Genomic DNA, 27,619 nt, shown 5'->3' with positions numbered 1-27,619 from the left:
GTGGTACCTCCTGGGTTACCTCTTGAGGTGTTGCAGGGAGGTAAGTCCTTTGCTGGCTTTGGCTTTGAAGCACCAGCTTGGGGACAGGCTTTTGCAACCTTTTGCAGGGTGACTGGTCCTCCAGCCCCTTGGCTGCAGCGAGCACGAGGCAGTGCAGCTCAGCCGGAGGTGCCCTGGAAGGAGTTAACTCGTGCTTGAAAATCCCAAGGCTCCGAGCACGATGTGAGAGCAAGCGACAAACCCAAGCCCAGCAGTTTTTTAAAGGGCAAACAAAATGTTCCTTTTTATGGCGAGGCGCCTGGTGCAAAGTGCAGGCAGAGCAGGGCGGCAGATCCCGGTGTGGCTTTAGGGGAAAGCTCCCAAAAGCACACTTCATTCGAATTTAATAGGATGGTTACTGTAAGTTTATATAAATGCCAGTTAAATATTAACGGCATCTTTAGCGGGGATTAATGGGGTCTCCTGTGTTGTTTTTAAACACCATGAAGAGAACGCTGGTAGTCACTGCCTGCCTTCAGTGGAAGGGACTGCGGGCTGAGTGCCCATGAGGATGCTTCTTGCATTCAGAAAACTGGCCTAGAAACGGCCCGGAATGGGCAATTTCTCCAGCTCGGCACAGAAATGCCTTTGGGGCGAGAAGGGCTCAAAATGGCTCCAGCCAAGTAAGGCTCTCAATCATTGTTTCTTAATTGGGGCCACCATTAACGAGGGGGATAAATGAGTCAGCGTGGTGAGCAGAGCGGGGAGCCCACGTCCTTTGTGTCTGTGGTGAATGGTTGTAGACATTGAGGGCTCAGTAGTTATTCAGGAAAAGCTCCCCCGCACTCGTGTGTCATTCACCTGACTAATGCCAAGAAAATTAAGCACTTTTTTGCAACTCTGGGCTTATTGGAGAATAATGTGGTATGCGATAGCACGAATGGGGTTATGAAATCATGTTTTCATTTTGAAGGAACAAGAATGGCTCAAGCATAAATTATGTTTCTGATCATATTTGGCAATTTCAGATTAAAAATAAATTTCCACTTTGGGGTTATAGATTGCCATCTATCAGCTTTGTGAAAAGGAAAAAAGGAATTAAAAGAAAAATCTGGCTGTACAAATTGCCTTGCTACGACCTACTTATTGAAAGTAATTTTTTTTTTTTTTTTCAAGAATGGAATCTTTTCGTGTGGGGAGATGTAGCCGTGTACGTATATAGGTTTTCAGGCAGGTATAGATGCACAGGTTGTATGGGAGGATCTATCAACCATCCCTGCAAGCAGCTACATGAAAAAGAGATGCTGGAATGGTGCTAGATTATTTCTGAGAAAGCTGAAAAAAATGCAGCAATCATGTTGTTTTATTTGATGGAGAAACCTTAACTGCAATTTCGCATCTGGTTATCAGCCTTCAGGACCACTCAAATCAGCAGATTAGATGCTTAGGCTTCGTTTTGCTCAAAAAGCCTGCAATTGGGGCAGCGTTTGCTGGAAGGCTCCCAGGCCTTGCAGAAGGAGCCGGGGTCCCTTGCAGCAGCCTGGGGGAAGCACTGGCCCTGGCTACGGTACCTCCCGGGGGCATTTTTGGGGATGGATTTGCTCTCTGCTCTGCCTGCATGACCCCCCCCCCCCAGCTATCGCTTCTCGGATTGTTCCAATAAAGATGCTCCTCTGCAAAGCAAACCCAGGGGCTCTTGCTCCTTCTAACCCCTTCCCTGACCATGCTTTCAGCATCCTCCCTGCCAGTTGCCATTTCCTCAGGGGAAACCCTTCCTCTGCCTCCCTCCTTGCTCCTCTTCCCAGCGCAGTCCAGAGCAATGCCCACGCTGCTTGTGCTACCCTGTTTGTGGTCTCTGCCAGGAGAGGGGGGCCTTTAGCCTTGCTGGAAAGGAGGAGGTTGAGGAGATAGATACGGAGATAAATATACACCTAGAGTGCGCCTGTGCTTTGCTCATTCTGTTTGTCTCCTGCCTGTTGCTCGCAGTGGAAAAAAAAAAAAAAAATACTTTTATCTAAGTGGGAAGAAGCTGAAAGCAAGACTCTGCGTTTCGTGCTCAGATAGGTGCTGCTTTGCAAGCGGCTTAGCCCGCATACGGCAGACTCTTCTTCTGCTGTGGTCAAAAACCAGCGAAGGAAAAAAAGACTCTCTCATCCCCAGAGGAGGCTACAAAGCTCTCTTTCTCTGGCTGCTGAACCTTCACAGCTGGACTCAGTTGCTGGCTCCTCTGCTGCTGGAGCAACTGAATTATTTAAAGGAACCTTGATTTGGTTTGCTCTTTGCTGTTTTCATGCGTTGTGTTTATTGTCTATAGATATTTTTACAGTCTGAAGCAATTACAGCTGTCAGAAAAGAGACGAGCTGTGACAGGCTGATTTATATGTACATTGTACGTATGCAAGAGAGGGAGAGCTGGAGAAGGGGAGATAGACCGGGGATTCAGCTGGGCTTTAGGATGCAGCAGCCGGTGATTTAAATTCCTTGGGATTTTCAAGCAACGCTGATGATGTCCTAAAAGTGGGCCAAATCCAGCCCTTCCGAGGGCTGAAGCTGCTCGGCAGGTCACGTTCTGCCCCAACCTGGCATGCTTTCAGTGTAGGCAGGTGCTTTCTCTCATGATTTAAGATGCTCCTGGCGATCTGGACCCGAACGCTGTGTTAAAAGGTTAACTGGCTGTAGTTATTGGAATCCCGTTGGTTTTGCTGACACAGGAGATGGTCTCTGCCCATCCAAAGGAGCGGCCTCACGACGAGAGCGAGCTCGTGCGTGATGAGAGTGGCGATGGCACACGAGGGTGTCCCCCAGCAGCAAAGAGGTAGCATGGTGGGGTCCCCATCCTCCTGGGGGTGCTTGGATGGTGCAGCAATCAGCAAAAGCAGTGGTTTTTATTCTTCATAGACTCGTGTGCCCCAGTGCAATGCTGTAACCCCAGACAGGGAGTTTCACCCTACTGCTGATGGTCTCTAACTTTTTGCAGTGAGGTTTCAGGGTCCCCTCCTGTGTAATTTGTGGGCCCAAAGGATGTGCTGAAGGCAGGCGCTTACCCCCTCGCTGCCAGACTGGCCAGGAGCAACAGAGTGAGCTGCAGAGATTAAACTCCTTCTGCCAAGAGCTGGGGAAAGCTGCTGTCCTCTCTGGGGAAACGTAGGACTTGAGGCAGCACGTCCCACCGGTGCTAAATTCAAGGAGCAGAGAGCCTTCAGAAGAGGAAAAAGTAGAGAGACTTGCAAAGCAATCCCCTTCTCATATGACCTATCAGCACACACAATAATAATAAAGCTTTATTTGATTGAGTGTTTCCTCTGCCTGGCACAGCTCATAATGTTTTAGAGATTAAATAGCACAGTTAGTGAATTAAGCAGTAGTTTACAGGGGATTCGGAGACTCCAGGGATTAGTAACGGGCTATGGATCCTTTCACATCTAGGTCACCAGTTTGAATCCAGCTCAGGTTGGCAGCGATTTCACAAAAAAAAAAAAAAAAAAAAAAAAATTGGTGCTGTGTAATAGCTGCCGAGCACGCAGTGGGGAATGGAGGGAGGGAGGACTTTTGGATAAGGTCCCGTGTCGCAGAGAAGTCATTGGGGACAGCGGGTGGAGGAGGCCTGGTTTCCCCTAACGCTGGGCTGCGGCAGATTTGGGTGGGGGGAGCTTCCAGGGGCGCAGCACCCCGAAAGCTGTGGCTCAGCTGCTGGCTCTGCTGTTGCTCAGTGGCTCCAGGACTTTGTGCTCTGAGGATGGCTCCCTGGCACCTTTTACCAGCATGAAACTGTGCCTGGAAATATTAATGTGTTTAGCCGCTAGCGGAGGGAAGGAGGAATTACTAGGCATAAGCAAATGCGATAGTTGTTAAATTATGAGCTGATAAAAAGTATGCGGGGACCGTGCTTGCAGCTGGGGAGGAATTTGCCACTTAAGCTCGTGCAGAGGACCAGGAGGGCACGTTCCTGCCTCTCCCCATGCCCACCTGCCTGACTTTGGTGGGGGGGGAAATTGTCCCGTGCCTCAGTTTCCCCTCCTGCGTGTAGTGACTTTGCCGCCTGGGGAGGGGATGGTGCAGAGGTAGAGGAGGGCAAATGTCAGAGGTAGTCCGGTGCTGGCTGCTGGGTGCAGGTAAGCACGCCGGGGAGGCGAGGGGAAGGTGATGGTGGCGGTAGGGGGGGTCCTGACATCCCGTCAGAGATGGTGGGAGCCATCCAGGAGCGTGGCGCGGCAGGGGTTAAAGGCTGGCGTGTGAGGTGCTTGCCACCGCCCCGCTCCCCGCCTGCCCGGGTGCTGGGGGCTGGGTGCTGGGTGCTGGGGGGGAGGGGGGGGTGGGGGTGCGGGAGCCAAAGGGCCGGTCAGTGATGGAGCCGCTGCCATGACAACCCCGGGCAGTCATCCTCCGCGCCGCCCGGGGATGCTGCCGGCCAGCCGCGCCGCCGGGGCTGGGATGCTGCCGCCGCTGCTGCCTCCTCCTCCTCCTCTTCCTCCTCGCCTGCTCCCCTTCGCCCCGTCTTCCCACCGCTGAGGGCACCCCGGCATCTCAGCATCCTGCATCTCTCCTGCATCCCGGCATCCTGCATCCCGCCTGGACCAGCCCTCCTTTGGGACCCACCAGCGGGGCTGGAGGAGAGGAACTGCTGGGCGCCCCGGAGGCCTTTGCCCGCTGTGCCTTCTTGCCTCTGGACCCGTCGGCTAGCTCGCTCCGGGGGGTGTTTTTTGTGGTTTTTACTGGTTTTTGGACTGCCCCTGCTCCGCGCTGCGGAGGGGAGCTGCGAACTCGGGACAAGTGCGCGGGAGCGGGGCGCAGCCGGGCGGCTCCCCCGGCGCCTCCTCGCCCAAGTGAGCCTCGGACTGCTTCCCGGGAAGAGCCGGCTCGCCCAGCGTCCAGCACCTTTGCCACTTCTCCTCCTCTTCCTCCTCCCCCCCGGCCCTCCCGTCCTCCTCCCTCACCCAAGGATACTGGGGACTCCCTCCGGATGCCGCTCGGCAGGCTCAGTGCTCGCAGGCTGCCTTGCCGGGGGTTCTCCTGATCTCCGTGGAGCTCCGCATCGCTCGCCCCGGTGGTTTTGCTCCCCCCCGTCCCCACACACACGCACCCCATCCCTCCTCTTCCTCCCTCCCCCCCCACCCCACCCCCTTTTCGCTCCTGGTGGCCTTGTCGGGTGTGTTTTTTGCCTGTTGGAAAAGTCCCTGCTGCCCAGGATGGGGGTCGGTGGGTGCTTAGCCCTGCCCTGGAGGTGCCTAGTCGTCCTCTGTCTCAGGCTGCTCTTCCTTGTGCCCGCAGGAGTGCCCGTGCGCAGCGGAGATGCCACCTTCCCCAAAGCTATGGACAACGTGACTGTGCGGCAAGGGGAGAGTGCCACGCTCAGGTAGGAGCAGCTGGATTTCTGCCTTGGGGTGGGGGGGGCACCGGGGGGTCCCGCCGCATGGGGAGGGTGGTCAGTGCCTTTGGGGATGTGACTCAGTTTCCCCACGGGGGATGGATGCATCGTGTCAATCGGTAGCAGCAAGCTGAGAGGATTAGGGTACCAGGGGACCGGGCTTTGGCTTAGCACATCTCCCCCCCCGCCCCCCGCCACCCCCTACCAGTTGTCTCAGGGAAAGTTACTGAGGGATGAAAAAAGGGGAGTGCGATTCCCTCTCAGCCCCCCACCCTACGCCACGGGCTGGGCTCCTGCTGTCGATGATCACGACTTTGGTGGGGGTAAACATCACTCTGCTCCCTGGGGTGTAGCGCTGGGAGTGCCTTTGTGCCCCAGCCTGGGGAAAGGGGGAGTTGTTGCCCCCCCTCCCCGCCCAGTGGGGTTTTGTGCCTTTTCCCCATGTCCAGACCTGCTGGGATGAGGGGGGAGCACAGCATGGGGCTGGTTTTGGGCAGGCAGATGCCGCCCTCCTTAAAAACCCCCTTGCTCCAGGGACAGGGGGGTGCTGCTCCCTGCCAGCATTAACTCCTCGGTGTGGGGGGAAACGTGGGGCTGGGCGTTGCGCCGGGGTCCTGTTGCCTGTGACAGCAATCTGAGGGGTGCAGGGGCTGCCAAGGAAACCGTAATTGTGATCGGCGTAACTTCTGGGACATCATATGTCCAGATACTCATCCCTTGTCCTCGCAGCAGATGGGCGCAGTCATCCAGGAGGATGTTTGATAGGGACGTTAAAAATAAAAAGCCAGGTTATAATCGCAGTGCTGGGGAGCGGTGCTTGGAACTCCAGCGTGCTCGGGAGTGACTTTCCTCCGTAGGTGACACCCAACATCTGCGGGGCCAGCTGGGTGTGTGCGGTGAAAGCCGCACTCCTGCTTTACGCCAGCCAGTGGGGAGCAGGGCCAAGCCAGGGCAAAAAAATACCTTAAGGAGGAATTTCATCCAGAGGTCTTTTTTCAAGCGGTGGGAGGACTTAAACCATGGTTTGGCCCCTGGAAATGTGAATCCCCTCCCTGTGTTATTTCCTGTAACTCAGCCGTTTGCAGCCGAACCTCTCGCCCACCCCAGCCCTCGCATGTTCCCAGCAGGGAGGGAGGGAGCCGTGTTGTGGCCGTCCCTCCCGATTCTTCTTGCGTCATGGCACGACTGGGCAAAGCAGCTTGGAAATGGGTGGCTGAGGGTGGAGGACAGGGTGTCTCGCTTAGGAATTTGCCCCACTGAGCTTGGCTGGAAAAAAAAAAAAAGTCGCTCCTTTCCTCTCCTGAATTGCTCTCCCAAGCATCGAAAATCCTACAGATCTTGCCACCGGGGTGTCAGAGAGGGAGGGGTTTGGGTTACTGGAGGTGCAAAATGCACAGGAAGGGTGGCAGCAGTGGGGTGGTACGGGCACGGGTGCTGTGCAAATTTACTGGAAGGAGGAGAATTGTTCACGCCGTAGCGGGGGCCTGCAAAGCGATTGTGGCACAGATCGTGCTGGTGCTCTGCCCTGGCACCGAGCGCTCGCCCGGTGTCGGTGGAGAACAAAGGAGAGCTGGGGTGAGTCAGCAGGAGGGATGCTGTCCTCTGTCCATGAGGCCTGGTGGGAAGGGGGCAAATGGTGACCCTGGGAGGTGGCCCTGGAGAGCGGGAGGGCAGGCAGTGGGCTTGTCATCGCCCCAGAGCTGCTGTACGCACGTCCCGGTTCAGCTGGAGAGCTGGAAGGGTGGCAGGGGATGTCCGTGTCCCTGCGCAGACGGGTGGCCCATCCGAGCATCCCCCAGGAGACGGGCACATGGGCTTTGGGGTGTGCAAACTGTGCCGGTGAGATTCCTGCTGTCCTGCCCCTAGAGTGGGCGTTACTCTTGGAAATTAATGGCTTGCTGCTGCCGCCACCTCGGCACACTGGTTCGGTAGCTGGAGAGGACTGGGTTTTACATTTTGGGGCATTTTCCTTCTGGTTTGAGGTGGGAGAGGTGAATCTGGCAGGCAACGCTACATCCCCCGGTAGGTCTCGGTCCCTGCAGCCGTGCTGCGCTGTGGCAGGAGCCGAGAGGAGAAGAGCACGTGAAAACCACACGTTTCCAGAGGAGGAAATCAAGGAAGCGTGAATCTTCCTGCCCGCTCCCCTCCCGGCCGCAGCCCGGCGTAACCATCGATCTGTTGTGGAGGAGTTAACTTGTTCAGAATAGCAATGCTGCTCAGAAAGGCTTCGGGGACCCCGGCCTCCTCCTGCCCAGCATGCAGACAAGGGTGGCAGTCAGGGAAGTGTGCATGGGAAGCTAAAAAAAAAATAGGGTCTTCTCTTTTCCCACTCGTTTCCATGCGAGGTGGGAGCGCGTTGAGTCGCAGCCAAGGATTTGGAAGGGAAGAGATGTTTCTAGAGGTCCCTTCTTGGTTTTTCACAGCCGACAAAAGGGAGAGTAAGCTGAGAACTTAGCAGCAGACGTTGCCGCTTCTCACTCGGAAAGTTCTGTCCCCTCCCAGGGAGAGGGTTTGGCTGTTGGAAGTTATTTTATCTGGGGTGGCGGGGTGCCGAGGACCCCAAGCTGCTGTCGAGCAGCGGTGCCCTGCCAAGGAGGCTCTTTTCAGCTCTGTCCCTGCCGCCCCTTCAAGCAGAGCTAATTCAGCACCGGAGGAAGAAGCTGGATTGATGGCTGGGAGGAGGCTCCCCTGTTGTGAGGGGCTCAGGCTTTGCTCCGTGCAAACCCAGCTACTGTAAATCTACCGTTAGGAGTCAGTTTAGGACCAGAGTCACCAGAGATGTTCAGATATTTCCTTCTGTCTTGTGATATCTGCTGGAGGGTGCAGTCATGTGTCTTGCTTCAGTACCAGAACTTTAGATCACTGTATTAAATTTAAACCTAGATTTAGACCTTGGGATAGAGCTGCCATCTGGGATAGGAGGGGCGAGATTTGCTCCTGGATGCAGCAAAACTTGCAGGAATAGGGTTTGTGGGTGTTGGGTCGAGCAGCTTGGCATTTTTACTGCTGCATGTGTTGGTCCCTGAGCTGGGGCTGCTCCTGCTCTTGGGGTTACACCGCGGGCTTGACGTGCTGGACCTCCCACGGCCACATCCTGAGGATGAGGATGGTCTGCATCCCCTCCCACCGTGTCCAGACAGCACTAGTAGCGAGTGGTTCATGCTGGAGAAGGCCCCTCCTGAACTTTCCTCTGGAGCTTGAACCAAGTCCAGGCGTTGCTGAGACCTTTGGAGCAATTCTCTTAGCACCAAAACAAATGGCTTGATTATGATTTCACTTTAATTGGCATCAGTCAGCGCTTTCCACGGCGAGGCTCTGACGATCCCATCAGCATGCACAGGCGCTTGCATGGTATCCCCCCAAATTCACCGGGTGCCCCAGGCAGATGGCGAGCAGATCTGGCTGTAGGGCAAGCACCGCTTCTTTCACAGGCTCCTCTGTACACCTCCCCTGGTTTTCTTGGCAGGGTGATGCGATGCCTTTATTTGTTCCCCCTTTGATTCTAATGCTGGAAGTCAAATCTGAGTTTAACATGAGTCAAAGCTGCTTTTTAACCCTGATGTTTCCCGTGGTTTCCACTCAGGCTTTGAAAAGGGCCGTGCACTTTGCCACTGAGATCTGCCATGGTTTACCTAAGCCTGTTTTGCAAATTTATTTTGCCCCTGTTGTGCTCTTGAAATAATTTTGGAGAAATGATAACTTGGCCGCGAAACAAAACAAAATCAAGCATGTTTGTTTGACGGATGCAAACAGAAAGTGCTTGTTTGCTAAGCAGAAAAGAGTATTTCTCAGAAATGAGTCTGTTTTCTGTGACTCTTTGCTGCCCCATCTTTCCCCCTTTATCACGGGAATTTGCCTTTTTGTGGTGTTATTGTGTAATATGAAAAATACGGAGAACAGCGTGGTGTGTTCCAGCACGATGCTTTTGCTTGGGTCCTGGGGGAGGCTGTGTGTCTCCCCCCGTGCCGGGCTGCTCCTGCCAGGGCTTTGAGCGATGGTGATACTCTGCTGAGGTTTTGGGCAGCTGCCTTTGTGGTTTGCAGTCGATGAGTGCAGAAAGCCTGCCAGGGGGCAGGGAAACCCGCTCCAGGCTCTCTGTCCCCGAGAAAGCAGTGCTCGCCATCCCCGTAGCCTCGGGGCTGAGTGATGGGGGGCTCGAAGGGCACTGCCAGGTGCTCAGCGTGGGGCTGGGCTCCTGGTGTGGATAAGGAAAGCAAGATGGGGCAGAGATTGTTCACAAAAAGGCCAAGCAGTGATGGCTAAATCTCCTCTGGTAGCTGCACAGCTCTGTGTCCGTTTTGCTCGAGGCTCCTGCTTGCTGGTGGTGGGAGCTGCAGTAACCCCAGCGAGGGGGTGGTTGCTTATCCAGCCCTTTCCCACACACCGGCACCCTTGAGGGCACCCTGAGTTACCTGTTCCTCATCGCAGCACTCCAAGCTCCTTCCCTACCTGGCCAACTCCCCCCATCCTTGCACAACCCCCCATCCGGATTCCCGGATCTCCCGCCCCAGGGCTCAGGCATGCTGCTCCTGTGAAATACTCATCCTGTTCTGATGGTCTCCAAGCCCAGCCCCTGTGAAATATTCATCCTGCTACAATTATTTATTTCAGCGTCTCACCTGGCAGAGACTGAAGCTCCTGGTTGCTTCTCTGCCCTCTTCCCAAGCCCACACCTGGGCGATACAGCTTGGGCTTGCAGGCTGTGGAGGCCAAGGTGTAATTACTCTGCTTTTCTTGATTACTGAGCAATGAAGGACTTCTGAGGGCTTGGGCTTGGGTGGGACCAGCCCCCAGCAGTCCTGTGGGCATGGGGTGAGGATGGAGCTCAGCTGCCAACTTATATATTAACCACCAAAGTTTATTCTCCTGACTCCTTCAGTATCCATAACGCTGACCTTCTCCTTCAAACCTCTCTCCTTTTTGTTCCTGAGGGTTAGGGAATAAGTTCAGGGCTGGGGTGACCCCTCCTATATTAAGTTGAAGAAGGGGGAGAGCATGTTCTCCCATGTCTGCGCCCTTACTTGGGAAATCAGTGCAAACGTGAGCAGTACTGAGGGTTAGGATTTGAGTTTCTGTTCCCATCGGTGCACAGTGCCCCTTCACCCCGACCTCTCTCCTCCTCCCACCATTGCTGGGTCCTCCTTTCTGGCCAGGGTTTTCTTTCCATGTTCCTGAAGATCCTCCATCAGAGGGGCTGCAGAAGCCCCGAGCAGTGCCCACGTGCGATGCTCGCGGCTCTTTGTAGCTTGCGAGTCGATTGCTTTGCTTGCGACGGCATGTTTTTGAAAGAGGAGTTTATTGCTAAAGTGACATGTCAGCAAATCTTCGCCACCTCTCTCCGATCTCGGAGATGGAATCAGCTTAAAGTGGGGAAAAAAATTGTCATATGCATGGATTTTTTTTTTTTTTTTTTCTTCCCTGAGTGCAATTTCCATCTGAGATGAGACAAGCTCCTGATTGCTGTGCCAGAGGAGGGTTTCCCTTTATAGCTCTCCTGGTAGAGCTGCTGCCTCTGGTTCACTGGAGCTGCTTGGGCAGGGGTCTCCTAGGGGACAAATGTGCTTTTCTGGAGCTGTCATCTCCATTGTAGGGTTAAGCATCTCCGGTCTACCAGCTCTGAAAAAGATTTAAGTCAAACAGACTTGTACCCTGTTCCTCTGGGATGGGAATGGCTGATGTGGAGGAAGAAAAGCGAGGAGGGAGGGAGGTCAGAGCAGCCTTGCAGATGACAGAGCTGGCCAGGGGAGGGCTGCTGGGTGGCATTTCGAATTGTTAAGCTGCGGTTATGAAATGGAGGTTCAGTTTGTAGCCCTGTTATCGACCCCTCCTGTGACGTTAGGCGCCCTCCTAGGTCCTATAAATGTGTATATTCATGTGCAGCAATTGCAACACTTCCTTTCTCTGGCTCCGTGACTCATCTGCTTGCATTGCAGTCTCTTTGTGGTGGGATGCAGCCTTCTGTAAGGAAAATGCGATGAGTGTCCTACTGGAGGGCACCACAGATGTCCCACCAGTGTCCTGCCTTCGCTTGGGGTTTGAAGGGGCCACTGCGAGCATTTTTGAAGTTGGAGGTGCCAGGGGATTGTCCTTGCAGGGGTATATGGTGTATGGTTGGGGACCTGAAGCAAAATCAGGGATTGGGGCCAGCAAAAGCAGTGCCACCCCCAGCTGTGGGACTCCTCACAGCCCCAGACTTTGCTGAGAAGCTGCTCTCATCGTGACCATGAGCCTAACCTAAGCCTCGGACCTAAGGGCTTGTAAGTGACAGTCCAAGGGATGGCAACTAGCCTCATCTCTAGCTCTTGGCCATCCTGATGCGCCGTCCCTGTGCTGTGCTGCTCCGCCTTGGCAGAGTCCTTTAGGCAACGAGCACACCACTGCTCGGCATTGCTCATGGTGACCTAGCAGCTCCACATGTCTTGTTGAGGTGGGCTGGGGACGTGGGTCATCTTCAGTTTGCCTAAATCGTTGTCTCTTCTTCTGGCTTCGCTGGAGTCGCTCCAACTTATACTGTTGGAAAAATCCTTCTCTTGATCTAGCAGAGTTGTTCTTTCCTCCTCCCAGATGTGCCTAAACCTGCCAGTTTTGAGCTCAGACACCCCTTCAGGAGAAAAGGGGGAAAATCAGGAAGGAACTAATCTATGACCGTATCAGTTGGAGAAGGGGCTAATAGAAATTGTAATGAGAATAGAGAGCCAAACAAGCAAATGGGAAAATGCAATCCCACCAGTGCAATAGAGAGATTTACACCGACAGAGGGGCTGATCCAGCGCTCATTAATGTCACCACAAGTCTTTATGCTAACTGTAATGGACTGTGGATCAGGTTGGAAGACAGCTTTTTAGTCTTGCTACAATATGTAAACTGTTAACGGGTTGCGCGTGGAATAGCGATGCAGAAAGCCCTCTCCTAACAAAAAGACTTTGCTCGTTGTTGCATGCGGCACCTTCGCAAAGCAAACGGGAAACACCTTCTGCTCTCCTTAGGTTTAGTTTTCAGGGGTGCAAGGCTGTGAAGGAGCCAAGTCTGAGACTTGGGCTTAGCTGTCTGGATGCTGCAGCATCTGCTGAAATGCCAAACGCGTCTTAATCATTAGTATATTAAAAATCTCACTTTAAATAAGGCTTCTTCAGCTGGCGGTGAGTGGTGTTGGCTCTCGCCACCAGCAGTCATGCTGGGAAGCAGTCGTTAGTTTATATGCAAAGTGAGGAGGCAGATGGGTAGGTACGGAAGGGCTGAAGGCAAACTTGACTTTGCAGCTGGATCGTCCCCTGGAAAAGCCAGTGTCAGTGAGATGGAGACAAGGTCTGGGGAGCTGAGCCTGGTCCGAAGGTGGGGGGACACCTTTGGGGAGAGTGCTGAAGGACACCAAGGGTCAAACAGGGACGTGCGAGTCCAGCTCTGCATGTCAATGAGGACAGAGTAAATAAGGAATAAAACCACCTTCCAACATGAGCAGCTGGTGAAATATCACAGGTTTTTTTTTTCCCAGAGATGGGAGATTTTGACCGGCTCTGCGCCTGCAACCATAAATGGCTCTGACACCTGCGTCTGTTTTATCAGACACATGCAGAGCCCCGGACATGATCCAAACATTCATTACTTTGGATTTTTGAGTCTGATTTTTTTCTTTTTTTTTATTTTTTTTTTTTCCATGGTGAGATCATTATTTTCCCAGCTTCACGTCCTCTGTTCAGCAAAACCGGTGTGTTTTTCAGGCTTATGTTTCTTACACGTCTCTAATAAGAAACATGATAGAAAGCTGTTGAGAAAAGCAAATTCTCAAAGGTACGAAAGAAGAGCAGGGCAGCTCCGGGTTCAGAGCCACTTCCAAATCTCAGGATGGTTTGGACGATAGGCACAGCAGTGATATTTGAAGGCATGTTTGGGTTCTTACCCTTAAGTCCTTTAAATTCAGTAAATTATAGGTGTAGGGCTTTATTCCAGGATGATCTTTATTATCTTGCATCCCTGTTCCTCTCTTACAGTCCAGTACAAAGCTCTTGATGAGTTCAAAAGAAGAGTGACCTCGGTGAAAACTTGAGCAAGTTTCTAAAGGTTTGATGATTATCTTAGATTGCAATTCAGTGGGAGCTGGGCAAGCGCTTGCCTCTTGTACTTTTATTTTAAAAATTCTGATTTCTACAGTTTGTAACATAAGAAAATAAATTTTTCTAAATTTCTGAAACAGATCTTTTCACTAAACATTCCTTTTCTTCCTTGTGTACCTTGACTGGAAAATGGTTTAGAATTTCCTTGTTGGAAAAAGGGCAGGTTTGGGTTTGGTTGGAAAAATAGTGTTTCTTTCTTTTAATCTGAGTTTGAGTTCACTGAAGCATCTTGTCAACTTTTACTGGAAGCACTCTGATTAAGCTGAAGTGAGATTTTGGGTTTTAGAGTGTCTTAAAGGAAATAGTGTGATTTTGATTTCATTCATCTAAGAAGGGAAGGATTTCTGGATACGCAGAGTTTGCCTTCAGCTGAAAAAAAATCTTTCCCTTCCCACCTCTCAGCTGCTTTATGTTTTGGAGTCAATTTTTCTATCATACTTCACCCTTCCTACTGCTTGCTTCTAGTTGGAGGAGCTGTTCTGCTTTGAATCAGACAAAGTTTATGTGGAATATATGTCTTCCAAGGCCAAATTTCAGGCTGGCCAATGCACGTTGTGACCCTGTTTGCTCAGCAAACTTGCACAGTGTGAGAGTCGGGGCAAAATGTGGCAGCGTTGGGAGGGAGCAGTTTGGAGGAGCTCTGAGTGTGTGTGTGTTAAGTGATGTGATTTAGTCCTCTGCAAACACGAGGAGCAAAAGGTATCAGTTAGCCTTGACTTGTGTACTTGTGAAATTAAAGCAAGCCTCTCCCCTCTCTAGGTGCTTGTATTCTGTGGCAGGTAGGATGTGGTCAGAAGGTCAAAAATCCCGTCTTGGGTTGTTGCTGCTTTGTCATGGAGGTGGTTGGTTGAGGGAGACGCCTTCACTGGTGCGTGTCAGCTGGGTCTCCTAAATTTCTCTGGTTGTCCTTGGCTCGTGGAAGACAGCAGCTGCAATTTCCTTGCTGGTTTAAAGCCAACAGCATGCAGACTGTTGACATTGTTTAGCGAGACACGGGGCCCTTCACCTCGGACACCTCTGTGAGTCTGAAACCAGCATGCTGGACATTTTTAGCCATTCAGAGGTCCACGTGGTGACCTCCATCCATTCAAGTGGCACTGCCCAAAGTAGTCTCAACAGACGGCCAAGGTCTGAAGAGATCACAGGGTGATAAATACCCTCTTGGTCCTTCTAGAAAAGACTGAAAGCTTGATGGCAATGCATTGTGTAGGAGAAACTTCTCTCACCCTGCTGGGACCGACCCTCCGGGCTTGGTGGGAGTTGCAGCAGGACCCCGTTGCAGGTTCAGCGGGTTGGGAAGGTGCAGAGCAATGTCCTGAGCCCAAGGGGTTTGCAGCCCGCGGGGAAAGGGAGGGTGAAAGCCTGCGGTGTGCGGAGAGGTGCCACGGGGCTGCGGAATTGGTGCGATGGGGAGGTGTCAGCTCTTCCTCTCAGCTTCCCTATGCAGCGCCAACTGTCAGTGATTTAACTAACGTTTTGTAAATAAATGTGGCATTCGGACAGCTGTCACCGCGCCTGTTATAAACACTCCTTTTGTCACTAAAAGCTGGCAGTACCGCTCCGTTTCCCCTGCAAATGCAGCTACCACTGCCAGTTAGCTCCTGAAGCCAGGGCTGTCAAGGAATCGCATGCCGGCCGGTGGCTGGGAGACCGTGGCTTCGCGCAGGGAGCCCAGCGAGGCATTGCCAGGGCCTGGTGCGAAGGCAGCTTTTGCATCTCGAAAATGAATAAATGGCCCCATCAGCAAGCAAGAAAACCCATCTGAATGTGGCTGTAGGGCTGGTAGGTTCCCAGCCAGCATCCTGGGCAGTCCAGCTGCAGTGCCGGTGGTGGCAGCGGTTCCTCTGTCATCTCGTCCCAGCCCCGTGGGAAGCACGGGTAGGATACGATGAGATGGGGAGCCCAGCCAGACTTGGGCTTTGATGCACCAGGGGAGCAATTTGGCACTGGCACCGTGAACGCTTTTCGTGTTGGAGCATGGGCTCTTCATGCATCAAGCTTCGGTTTCGGTAAATTTGGTCTCTCTGGGACTGGGTTGGATTTGAGCGGAGAGATCTGTCCTTTGAGGCCATCCATCTTGCTCAGCACGCTTGTCCTATTAGGAGAATATTCAAAACCTTCAGGCAGTCTGGATGCTTCTTGTCCTAACAAACCTGACTGGAGAGGAGATGCTGTTGTCTTTCTCCTTCCTGGGAAGTCTTGATCCTGTCCTGCTTTTATCTTTCAGGGACCCTTGCAGCTGCGAACAACCCTCCCCTGGCCCACGGTGCTTCTCTCCCAGTATCTGGTGGTTTAATTTTCAGCAGTCAGCACCTATAGCCTTGCCGTGCTGTACTGATGTGTGATGCAGGCAGTATAGAAATCAGCACATGACATCTCTCTCTCTAAGCTGCTGTAAAATTAGCTTCATCTCAAGTGGCAGAAAATGATCATATCCTCGCTTGAGGGCGATGAAGAATATTCCTGAGTCACTGCTAGTGATGAAACAGGCAGAAAATCCAGAGTGATACACAACTGCCCACTCAGTTTTAATCGCTGAGGCCATTTGCTGCTGCAGAGCCTTAAGATGCAGCTTTCTCCTCCTCTTCCTCCCTTTCATCCATCACTCCCCTTAGCGGCCTGGGCTGCAGATCCCAGGAGGGTCAGAGCAAATTTCCCATCCCACTGGTGAGGCTGCAGGCCGTGAGCGTCCCGTGATTCTTCACCGTTTCCCTGAGAGGAGAGGGTCAAAGCTTCCTTTTCTTACAGCAATCGGAGGAAGAAGATGGAGCCCGCCCTCCTCAGTTCTCCTCCTTACAGGCTGCAATCCTGCAGCCTGGGAAAAACTCTCCTCCAAGCTCACCCTCATCTCCACAAATCTTCCCTGCTGCCTCCGAAGCAGCTGCTGTGCCCACGAGGACGTTTCCTTTCGCGTTTCTCCCCTGACAGCTTCAGTTCAAAGACATCTCCCCGGATTTTTGTGTCTTGGATAAAGCCACCCTCTTTCCTATAACTGCCAGCTCAGTGCTTGGGAAACCTCTTGCCAAATTTGCTGGCGACTAAGGCCAAGAAAACCCTTCAAAACACTGATGATCAGAAGCAAAGCGCTGTAATGCTTCCCTTCCTTGCATATGCTCCCTGGCAGCATGTTAGCACTTAAGGACTCCTCGAAGGAGGCTTCCTCCAAGTCCTACCCTGCCAGCTTTCCCCCAAAATTCAGATGGAAGCCCCCCACGCTCTGGGTGCAGGTTGAAGGGTCTGTAAAACCCTGGCAAGGTTCACATGAGTCCTTCAGCTTGGAAATCGCCTCCTTCTTCTGGTCTTCCATGTGGCTCAGTTGCTGCCGACCTGGTTCAGCATCGTTTCGGGGGAAAACCGTAGCAATCCTCCAGTTTGTGCAGGTGTTTGAATGAACGCTCTCTTTTCTCCAGTCAGGGCTTGTCAGTATTTATCCCTTAACCTGATTTTTAGATGTTCTCTATCCTGCAGATTTGCCAGGATATGCTATTCACACAAAACTCTCCTGGTGTCAGACTTCTGCTAGGATAGCTTAATAGCTCCTACCAGCCTGCGAGGGGAATAAGCAGGACTGGCAACAGTACAGACGTGCAGGCATAAATGTGTCAAAGCAGGGGTTTTGCCAGCGTAAAAAAATATTGCAGAAGCTCACTCCCCCCTGACGGAGATTGCTGTACCAGCGAAAGTTTTCCGCACCGGTCGGCCAAATCCAGACAAGTTTCCACGAATCCCACTTTCCTCTCCGTAATCCCCGTCAGCTTTGCACGCCGGGCATTTATTTGTCAGCTCAAGCAGGTGCAGAGCTGCAGGACATGGGCTGAGCATCTCGCTTTGGTGGTTATTCCAGCATACAGCCACTTCATTCTCGCGTCAGGCAGCGTGATCAGCACTCCTCCTCAGCTTAATTTCCTTTTGCCTCATCCCTTCCCCAAAAAGCGGAGTCTGGATGGTGTGTTTTGGGTTAGATTCAGCAGGAACCCGGGAGAGAAGTATCAAAATGAATAGATGGGTGGTAATTTGGAGTTTTTTGAGTGCTAACTAGCCACCCCCGAGCACACTTGCATTCTGCGCACGCCAGCCGTCGTCGCACACAGAGACCGTATTTGTGTGTGTGTATATATATGTATTTATATAGCTTGTGCAGGGCTAATGAACGAAGACAGATACAGTACAGGGGGAGAGTAATTTGTGCAGATACCTGTCGAGAGAGGCAGGAGATGGGGATAAAGCCAGTGGGAGCCAGCGCAGATGGCGAGCGCAGATACCGCAGCCGTACCCGAGAAAACCGGTCCCTTGGCAAAGCAGCGGCGGGGGCCGCTTTGGGGAGAGGTGGGGGGACAAGCCCGGTAGTAAATGCTCTAATCTTTTGTCTGGGTGATGCTAACTGCTGCTTGTTTCTCCTGCTGTGAGTCTGAAACAGCCCCACTAACCTCTGGCAAAATCAGGAGGATAACGAGGGAAGGCTGACTTTTTTTGCGACATGTATTTATTTTTTTCCTGGCTTGAGAAGGAAGAAATAAAGTTGGATTTCAAGTGGGGTTGTTGCCGTAATGGAGGGAAATGAGAAATGCTCTTCAGCTGCCTTCTCCTTTCTCGCGTCCCCATAAATAACCCTTCTCGCTCGGAGACGGCTCGGCTCTTACTTAGAGGAGAGAGCTGGGTTTTGGCTGTTATTTTTTTGCCGCAGCTTGAGGGCCCCTTCCCTTTCCTGTCTGCAGTTCACCTCGTCGAGCCTGCTCCTCCCAAGGGCTGCTCTCTGGGTTTCTCTTCTGACATGGGCTCTGGTTTGCGGAGAGCCCCCGCGGCGGGCAGGGCTGGTCCCCGGCAGCCTTGGCTCTTGGGTACAAGCATCACCGCCGGCTCCTCACCTGCTTTATCTCTGCGTTGCCGAAGCGTGGAGGTCCCAAGCAGCGGTGGGTGTCAGTCCTGGCTTCCTTAAGCCAACGATGAGCCTTTGGGGGGGTGGGCAGCAGCAGTCCCAGGTGCCTGCTCCTGGGGACATAACCACAAACTGCTTAAAATGCCCATGATGTTCCACAATCCTTCCACGTCCACCCTCTTTTAATAAAAGCAGGTCCAGCCGTGCGACAGCTTTATCCAGCAGTGAAGCATTGTCCTTCCGTGGGGGAGGCAGAGCTTGCAAAGTGTCTGGGAACCAAGGGACAAAAAAAAAAAAAATCTTGCTGTAGATTTTTTTTATGATGTCTGTGGCATCTACTAAGGATTTTTTGCTAGGTTCTGCATGCAGTTTAGCCACCCTGTCTCTAGCTCACTTGCCTAGAAGTCATTAAGAGCTTCTTTGTGAATTCATGGAAGCAAGGTGCAGGTGATGTCTCTTCCTCTGCCTGTCCCTTTTCCCCTTCACCATTTCTGCTAATTTTTGTGAATCAGCTGGCTGATTTTGGTCAGGTTTTACAGAGGGCTGGGTGTTACGTTTCTACAACTTCCATGAAAATAGGCAGGGAGAGGACAAGAGACCTCGTTAGTCCTCTGAAGTAATGACAGAATGAGCTCAACTCTTGTACAAAACACCCAAGAATCCGTGTGGGCACTGGCTGTATGCAAGACTCAAGGGAAGAGGGAGCTCCAGTCTGAGCTTACATCATTTAAAACTAAAATGTGTAGGAAAACACGCATCCTCCGTGGTATGTGTGGAGCGACTCGTTAAATGCAGCAAGGAGTCCAGGTGGGGAGGGGTTGAGTGCTCCAGATTGCATGTAAGGAAAACCGTGAAGATGATGTTGTGTTGATGGAGACAGGCTGCCAGTCCCGGTGTCAGGGAGAAGAGACAAAAGCTCAGGGTTTCGTGCTTAATGCAGCTGATATCAGATGGGGGATGCTGCACTTAGCCTGCCTGAATGGGAAGACTGCAACAGCTGGTCGCTGTGGCATTGCTGAAACCGGCTGGCTCACCCTTCCCTTCAGTTAAAAAAAATAAAAGGGAAAAAAAAAAAAAAAAGCACAACAGCAATGACAAAAAATTTAGAAAAGCCAGTAACTCGCTTTCCAGAAGTTCCTAATGCTGCAACAGGCAAAGCGCTGGAGATAAAAGAAATAAAAAAGCGGGGGAAAGAGGGAGAAAATGCATTTATGAGCTCTCAAACTAACAGCATGCAACTCTCATATTATTTTTCCTCCTTAGCCTTTGAAACAGAACAACGGCCCGGAGCCTTCTCGGCAGATGGACAATGTGCGTGCCTTAACCACTTAACAGCCATTAGCCTAATTTCACGTACTGGAGCCAAATTAAATAATAAGTAAGAGGCTATGAAAAGCTGGTTTGGAGGCTGCGTTACTGCCTTTCACTTGATAACCTTCTCATAAACAGATGCTCTCTCTCTACCCTATTAACCTTGTCTGAGAGCGGGGAGGGGGGCTTTGGTGAAGCAAACAAGCCAGACCTTGGTGGGGAGGGGGCAGGCAAGCTGGAGGGGCCAGATGTGGGGGTCCTCCGTATTTTGGAGGCTCCTTTCATTTTTCTCCCCCAGTGCCCCAGCTGAGGAGGAATCGTTGAGCAAGAGCCCGTTCTGCGGTTGCGTCCAGGTCATTTTAACATGCCAAATGATTCATCTTGATCAGCGAGCCCATCTGTACCTGCTGGGTGAGGCTGCACCACCCGGAGCTGATTTTGCGGACAAATCTGCTTTACTTGGAGGAAAGGGGAGATGGTGCTGATAGACACGAAAGGGGAGGTGGCCCTGTGGCTCACTGCCTAATCCTTCCCCGTTTTTGGCTCAAGCAGAGCATGGGGGGCTGCTGCATCCTCCGGCCTGGTTGTACCACTAGCTCGCCCTTTAGATGAAGTCATTTTGCTGCTCTTTGCCTCCTTCCCTGCAGTGTTGAAACAGGAACAATAGTACTTGCCTCAGCTTTGAGAATTCGTGCGTATTCGTTTGCAAAATGCTTTTGATGTTATTTTGGTGATGGGAGGGTGAGGCGTTTGCAGGTGTGTGCATAAGGGCTTGTGTGTATTTTTTTTGCTGCAAAAGATTGGGGGGGGGGGGGGGACGGGGGGCGGACTGCCTTATTTCATCATCAATCCCACCCCCACTGCTAACTTTGCATCTTGACTTTGGGCCTTTTTAAGTTTTCAGGCGGTTATAGATGACCACGTAGCTATTTTTGGTGGAAGGTTTTATTTATTAAAAAGCCATCTTCCTTCATTAAAAAGATACATTGATGGGAAATAGATGAGCAGCTCCATTACTGGTGTGTAGCGTGCCGTGCAAGCCCGGTGCCGCTGAGATGATGTGCTGCATCCCCTCCCTTGATGCAAGAAATATCATTCCATGGAGCCACCCAAAATTCGGTGCATGAGCCATCCCCTCACCCCAGCTGCAGGGTCCAAGGCCCTGGGATAGATGTGAGAAGGTTTGCTCTTAGTGCAAGATTTCCAGCAGTTCCTTGGTGCCAGCAGCAATTTGACTTTCCTTCTTTGTTGGTTTTCCAACCAACAACGCAGGCACTGCTTTCATATGCAAAATCCGTCCTCTGACTGGCACAGGAACCGATAAAGCTGGGTTTCTTACAAGTTTGCTTCATTTTGGTCCACGTAGGAGTAAATGACTTGCCACCTGCGGCGGGGACATTTGGAAAGGCTTTGTGCTGTGTGGATTCTCTGAGGTTCAGATGAGGATGAATCTCATTTTTATGTGGCCTTTCCTTCCATGGGGCACTCGCAGAGTCCCTCTTCTGTACCTGGCTGCCTATCTGTACTAGACTTGCAGGTACTTAATGTCTTTGAGCCATCTGTTCCTCTGTCAAATTTAGTTAAAATTGGCCAAAGGCTTCACAAATTATTGGGGAAGATTGCTAGACAGAGGCACACAGGCAAAGAGCATGATTGCATAAGCTCATTCCAGTAGGACTCAAGGCTAAAAATACATCAGGGTATGTTATTTGGAGACAAGGCAGCTGGGGAGATGGGATCCACATCCAACCTTTCCCCAGCACGGGGGTTATTAGACTATTTTTTGGTATTGTAGAAAGCTTCTTTGTGGCGATGGACTTTGCTTTGGGTAGGATGTGGTGCTTTATCTTCTCTTTCTTGTATCACGTGGCTTTCTGTCCAGAATGAGCCCCGTTTTCCCTTTTCTGAGGCACTGACCCTTACGCTGAGATGCTGCAGCTGTACTTCCAGGCAGCTGTTTGCTGAAGAACGCCTCCAACAAGGGCTGGGATGTGATGCTTGCTTGGCGGTGGCATGCAGCATCGCTGGCGCAGCGGTGGCTGCAGAAGCAAGCGTGCAGCTTGGCCGGTTAGTAGCGAGCTTCCCTTGCTGGAGGAGAGGAGAGGGGAGGGTTGTATGTAGGTAAGAAGGTCGAGTGAGCAGGAGGAGCCCCAGGTCACTCTCCCTCAGGCCAGTCTGAACGAGGTCTCTGCTCGGCGTGGCGGGATGTGCCTCCTGCAGACCTCCTCAAGTGCCTGTCTCTGATTTTGTGTCTCAGCGTGGTATTTCTCAGCCCCAGTAAGACGTTAACAATGGGAGTGCTGGTGCTTTCCTCTGAAAGCTCCCCTCCGGTGCTGCCTGGATGCCATCCTCCCAAGTGCAAAATCCTGAGTGGGCGCCAGATGGGATTGCCCATGTGAAATGACCGAGGAGATCATGGGTGGCAAGAAACATGTGGAGAGGCTTTGTGCCATGCTGTTTGAGGGGATGGAGTAATAATCTCCTCCTCCTGTGCGTGCTGTGTGTTCCCCCTGCGAGTGCTGGCTCAGGCGATGCTCGCGGGGCATCGTCAGGTGGAGCTCAGTGTGCTCCCATCGCCCACCGCTTCACCCGGGAGCGCGTTTCAAACCAGGATGTTCCCAGGCAGATCAGTCTGAGCTTTGGGCATCCAAAAATTTAGTGTCTGATCTAAGCAGGTCTTGGAAAGAGAGATCAAGTCCATCTCCTTGAGTCCTGTCTCTTGTCGTTGGCCAGAGGGGGGATATAGATGACCAGCATGGGCTAAGGTGGGATGAAATGTGTCTGTTAGAGACAAAAAGCAAAGAAATCGGCAAAAACTCCCTCAAAGGCTGGGTGGTTCTTGATCAATTAGCATTTCTGTAGGAGCCCAGAAAAGCACGAGCAATCTGGGATACTTGCTGCTGTAACTGCAGGTGTCTGAGATGATGGATGTCTGCATCTGAGCGTGTTTGTCTAGTCCCCCTTTGTAGTCTCTGGAGAGCAATGGGCCTTTTTAGGGTGCAATTCATCCCAGTCTAAGGCAGATGTCTAAAATAGGTCAGACAGATTGTGTCCTAGCAGTGCCTTTTTCTCTCCATTTGCTATGAAATGGGGTCCAAACAGTTAGCTTGCATGTGGAGGTGATAAATCCCACCCAAGCATTTAGCGGAAGCCATCGGATCAAAATAGGAAATATCTAACATTGATCAGGGCGTGGTATTAGAGCCAGGCATGGGTGTTCAGCAGCAGGAATGCACTTGATAATTCACCAAGTAGAAATGGGGGAAGAAATGGGACTTTTGTTTTTTTTTTTTTTTTTTTTTGCATCCTGAGTCCATCTGCGTCTCATCCCTTTAACTTCCAGGAGACTCAGCTAAGCAATTCTGCATGTGGCTTGTCATTAGGTACCTCACCCAGCAACCTGCAAGTTCATTAGTATTCTTTTTAGTGCTAATGAAATGTCCGAGCTGCATCTTTTCTGCATGAGAGCCTGAAACGCCTTAGTAGTAAGGGAAAATCAGACTCCAGTGCTATGGAGACCACCCAGAGCTGGCCCCTTCTGCCAGCAAAGCACTGTTTGTGTCAGTGTGGCAAAACCACAGGAGCAAAAAAAGGAAAAAAAACAACCCTAGAAGCGGTCAGAAGAGAATTTTATTTTTTTAATTGCATCTGCAACGGGGCCTCTGCCAACGTGGCAGTTTGAGCTGAGGATCTTCCCACCCCAGCACAGCTGTCGCTGCAGAAATCCATAGGACTAAACATCTGCAGGTAGAGAGGCAGAGTTGAGGGTTGGGTGAGGGATGCTCTGCTTTTTCCTGCCCCTATAGGAGCCTATAGGGCTGCTTGGCTCGCCTTTGTGTGTTGGGTAACACGGGTGCAAACTCCTTTGCTGGCTGAGGCGGTGAGTGCCAAAAAGACAAGGCAGCACGAGGGCCGTGGCTGTGCCCTGCCTGCCTAAGAGGCTTGCATTGATTTTTATTTTCTTCAATGGAAGCAAAACTGACATCCATTAACCAGCCTCCCAGCCTCTCCAGAGCAAGGGATGGAGGCAGCAAAGGCTTTATTGCTAATTTTTTTTCCTCTTAGGCTTGTTTCTCTCCTGTTGCTCTTTGCTAACGTTCAGCAGCTCTGGCTGCAGCCTGGGAGGTGTAGAGAGGTTTGAGAACGGAGCAGGAAGAAATAGGAGGTTGAAATGAAGCTCCCCTAATCTGACTTATCCCCTGTGTGTACCTGTGTTTCGGGAGGCCCCCTATGTATTTGACCAGCTTAGACGTCCCCACGTAGCTCTGTAAAACAGCCGTGGGGGGCAGGCGGGTGGGAGAAGCTGTCTCTTCTGGCTTTATTTGGCAGCTCTGATGCTTTCGCTGCCGGTCTGCGAAGCTCTTCCTCAGGGATGGAGCACAGCCAGGCTGTGAATAATGGGGCACGGCGTGAGCTCTTGGGGCTGTTAGCAGACGCTGGGAAGTGGGGTGCTGCTCCGCTAAAGGCAGCTCCAGTCTTTCCTCTCCAGAGGTTTTGTTTAAGACAGGCTGGAGGTGAGAGATGAGAGGGGTTTGAGGACAGCAAGAGGGAGGATCTCACTGCTGAGGTGCCTGAGATGCTGGTGGCTTTATCACCAGCTTTGCACCCTTCCCGTCCCACACCCAACTGCCTGTACTCCAGGAATTATCCCAAGTCTCTATGCAGCTCTTTGAGGGAAAAAACTTTGTCCTCTCTCAGGATCTGTGGCAGGTAGAAGAGAGCAAAAACCATTTATGGTTGAATATGGACTTTAATTTAAAAAGTTTTGTGAAATAAATAATATATATTTACATTGTACATCTATATATGATGTAGATTTTTGAAGCTTATGTATATTTTATATATACACATCTGACATTAGATGTTTAATGTCTCCTGAATTCTCAGCAGAGTATTTTGCTCGGTGTTTTGTTTATTTACTTTTTCCCCCCCTTAGTTTTGGCGTTCTGGTTTCTCATCGCTAGCTGTCACTGTGCAGCTCTTCAATAACTATGTTTTGTATTCAGTTGCAGAGTTTTCTTTGGGGGGTTGGTTTTTAATATACTGTTTATGAAGAAGCCTGATTTTGGGAACAATGTATGTTTGCAGCAGAACGTTTCTGCAGCGAAAGGGAAGGTCTCAGAAAAACAAAAGAACACACAAACAAGAGGGAAAAAAATGATGATTATTGGGACAGTGAATACTGCAGAAATACCTTTGACATTTTCCCAGACTTATTAGACGGGTCCTGAGCTGACTCTGGTACCCAGTTTTAAAATGTCTCTGTCTGAACGGGACTTCAGCTGCTGATTTAATGCCAAACCTGTTGTTGCTAGCCCAGTCGTGCTGCACCGTTCCCCACTGGTGAAGCAGCCTAGGCTCTGATTTTTAATGAGGGAGGTGTTAATGCTGTGGCGGGTGTAAAGGCTCCTACCTTTATTAGGGAAGGACAGGAGCTTCCTGACTCCCTCACCCATCCCCATGCACTTGAAAGATGCTCACAGTCCCCGTGCATGCTGTGCATCGATCCCACTCCGTTTCGGGATGCTGGTGCAGTAAAGTTAATTAACTTGATCAAAGCATCTCTCCTGTAGATCAGGATCTTTGTCAGGATGCTGTGTCCTTGGCTTTCTGGGTGGTGGTTTGCAGTGTTTAGCTTGCCCTCTCAGCTGCTCTGGCGACTCAGTGGGACATGCTGTTGTAGCCAGTGTAGGGCTGATGGGAGCACTGGGAGTCTCTGTCTTGAGCTGGGAAAAATTCAGATGCTGGAAATGGAGGCACTGGGAGCTGTGGGCTTCATGCTTGATTGCTTTCCTGATTGGTACCATAAAAAAAAAGCATTAGAGAAAGAATGTTTGATTTAAAGAGTGCCTGGATGCTGACACCATCTCTGTTTGTTTTCCTTCCTTTAGCAGAAGCCTTTTAAAATTTTTATGAAGCATTAATGGATCAGAGATTTTTTTTTTTCTCAAGCAAATTTTACGAGGTGAAGGTAACCCCCCTGCCCGCCCCAGGATCCAGCCCAGTTTAGCACTCTTGAGAAACGTAGGACATGGAGTGCTTTGGGGTAGTTTCCTGAGCCCTGGTTCGCACTGGACGGGGAGGGGAGAGCTCATTCCCATCCCCGTGCACGCCGTGGGATTGTTGATCCTGGAAGGGGGAGAAGCTGCTGGGAAGGATGGGTCGAAGAAGTGGAGGGATGCTAATGTGGATATTCAACTCGGTGTCGTAAACTAACCCTGAACTTGAGAATGTCTGTGATTTGCCTCTGGGTTTGTGGTGAAGGATGTTTGAAGGTTAATGAACATCGGGGGGAGAAGAATGAAATGTAGCATCCTGGCCATCCTTACCTGGCTCTCCCTTCAGCACACTGGCATTGCGCTTGCAGGCAATAACTTGGTCAGAAGTGCTGGATAAAAGGCTTCTTGAACTTCTTTTTTATTTTGTTTGAATCTCCTGCGTTGAATGCTGTCATCCTCCTTTGGAGGAGGAAGGCTAACCTGGCATTGGAGCGAAAACCTGGAGGTTGTGGTTTCTTCGTCCAGCTCTGCCAAGGATTTCCAGGCAGGGCTGATGGTGGAGAGCTTATTTTACAACAGTGCCTCAAGCCGTATCCCTTCAAGAGTTAGCTGGGTAAGGGGAGAAAACAAGCCCTGGCAGCAGCCCTGCAGAAAAGCATGGAAAACATCCAGCTCCGAGGAGCTTAATGGGAAGTTATTAGCCTGAATATCCTCCTTATTGTGGAGGCTGGGCTGCCTTATCATCCTGACAGCCCCAAGTAATTGATGTCCCTTCAGAAGGAAGCTGAGCTGAGGTTTTGTGGTTTGGTGGGAGGCTTTGCTCTGCGTGACCTTCCCGTTGAGGAGCAGCTGGGGATTGTAATGCCATCGGTGCAGCTCCGGGAGTGGGGCACCAGCCAGGAGACGTGGGCAGGGAGGGCTAGTGGAGGATGGACAGAGGGCAACTGAGGACACCGATGGCTCGTGGTGGTATTCAGAGCTGGGGCTGCCATTTGGTCCTGTGTTGAAGCCCGTGCTCAAGCCCTGTGCCTGAGCAAGGGGGAGTGTTTCATTATCGCTGCTGATTGCTCAGACTGGGGGGGATGGCCCATGGGACTTCCTTACTTCACTAAAACAATAGTACCATTGAGCTCACCACCCCCCAAAATACAGAGCCCAGCCAAGGATGAGTCAGTTATGGGTTAAAGAATATCTACAGTTACCGTAGGTAATGGGATGTAAACCTGCCGCTACTACTGTGATGCTGAGAACATCTGTAGAAAGCTGGCAGGGGGCTGTTTCAGCTGCTGCTTAGGATTTTTTCCCAAAGAAAAGTCCTTTTTTTCATGGACTGCTACAGAAATGGTCAAGATTAGTGTCTGTGATTCTGGTAGGGCTTTCACATTCATAGGGCTTGCTTTGGTGGCAGGAATTAAAAATAAATCAAATGCCTCAAATATTAACTCTGTCTGTGCTGGTCCCCAAATAGCTCCTTGTTAGACTATCCTGTCTCATGTATTTTTTTCTTGAACTTTCTTGAAATATGCAGTAGCAATCAAGGCAATTAACTATAATTGCAGAGAGACTACCTTGCGAAGGCGGGACACAGAAATAGGCAGGTAATTACAATGAGTTATAAATGGATGGTTATTTACATCAGGAGTGATGCACAGGGATTTAGTTATCGGAAGGGTGAACTGGTCGTTGCAGCAAAGGACAGTTGTCTGGGGTCATTGCTTCGAGACCTTTGCGTGCCGAGGCACCTCTCTGGTGCTCACCTTCTTCCTCTGTATCACGGGGAATGCGTGCTCACCTTCTCAGGATCATTAGCAAGCTGTTAGGGTCTTTAAGAGCACTCTACCATCTTCAAGTAAAATGCAAAAGATTATTTAATTAGGCAGACATCTGAAGAGACATGGACTTTTCAGGACAAGCTGTTAGATCTGATTTCCGACTTGAGCGATTCCTCGCTGGCAATCTGCTGGTCACATCCCGCTGC

At 51.3% G+C, this 27,619-nt stretch overlaps 1 protein-coding gene across 6 annotated transcripts in view; it reads left to right on the top strand.

Annotated features, from left to right (window-relative positions):
* The window catches only part of LOC141954839 (protein CEPU-1), a 355,475-nt gene that overhangs the window by 203,287 nt on the left and 124,569 nt on the right, over positions 1 to 27,619 (top strand). Inside the window, exons 1-2 of one of the 6 annotated variants that reach the window (XM_074894806.1) lie at positions 3,602 to 4,091; positions 5,248 to 5,332. In XM_074894806.1, coding sequence (XP_074750907.1) covers positions 4,055 to 4,091; positions 5,248 to 5,332 — 122 coding nt within the window. In that variant the 5' untranslated portion in view covers positions 3,602 to 4,054. The other 5 variants (XM_074894809.1, XM_074894807.1, XM_074894804.1 and 2 more) reach the window with 5 other exon arrangements.

This window comes from Strix uralensis, chromosome 26, assembly GCF_047716275.1.
Source record: "Strix uralensis isolate ZFMK-TIS-50842 chromosome 26, bStrUra1, whole genome shotgun sequence".
In the NCBI taxonomy this organism is placed as follows: domain Eukaryota; kingdom Metazoa; phylum Chordata; class Aves; order Strigiformes; family Strigidae; genus Strix; species Strix uralensis.
The sequence above is the reverse complement of the archived record's forward strand: the minus strand, read 5'-3'. Positions and strand labels throughout refer to the sequence as shown.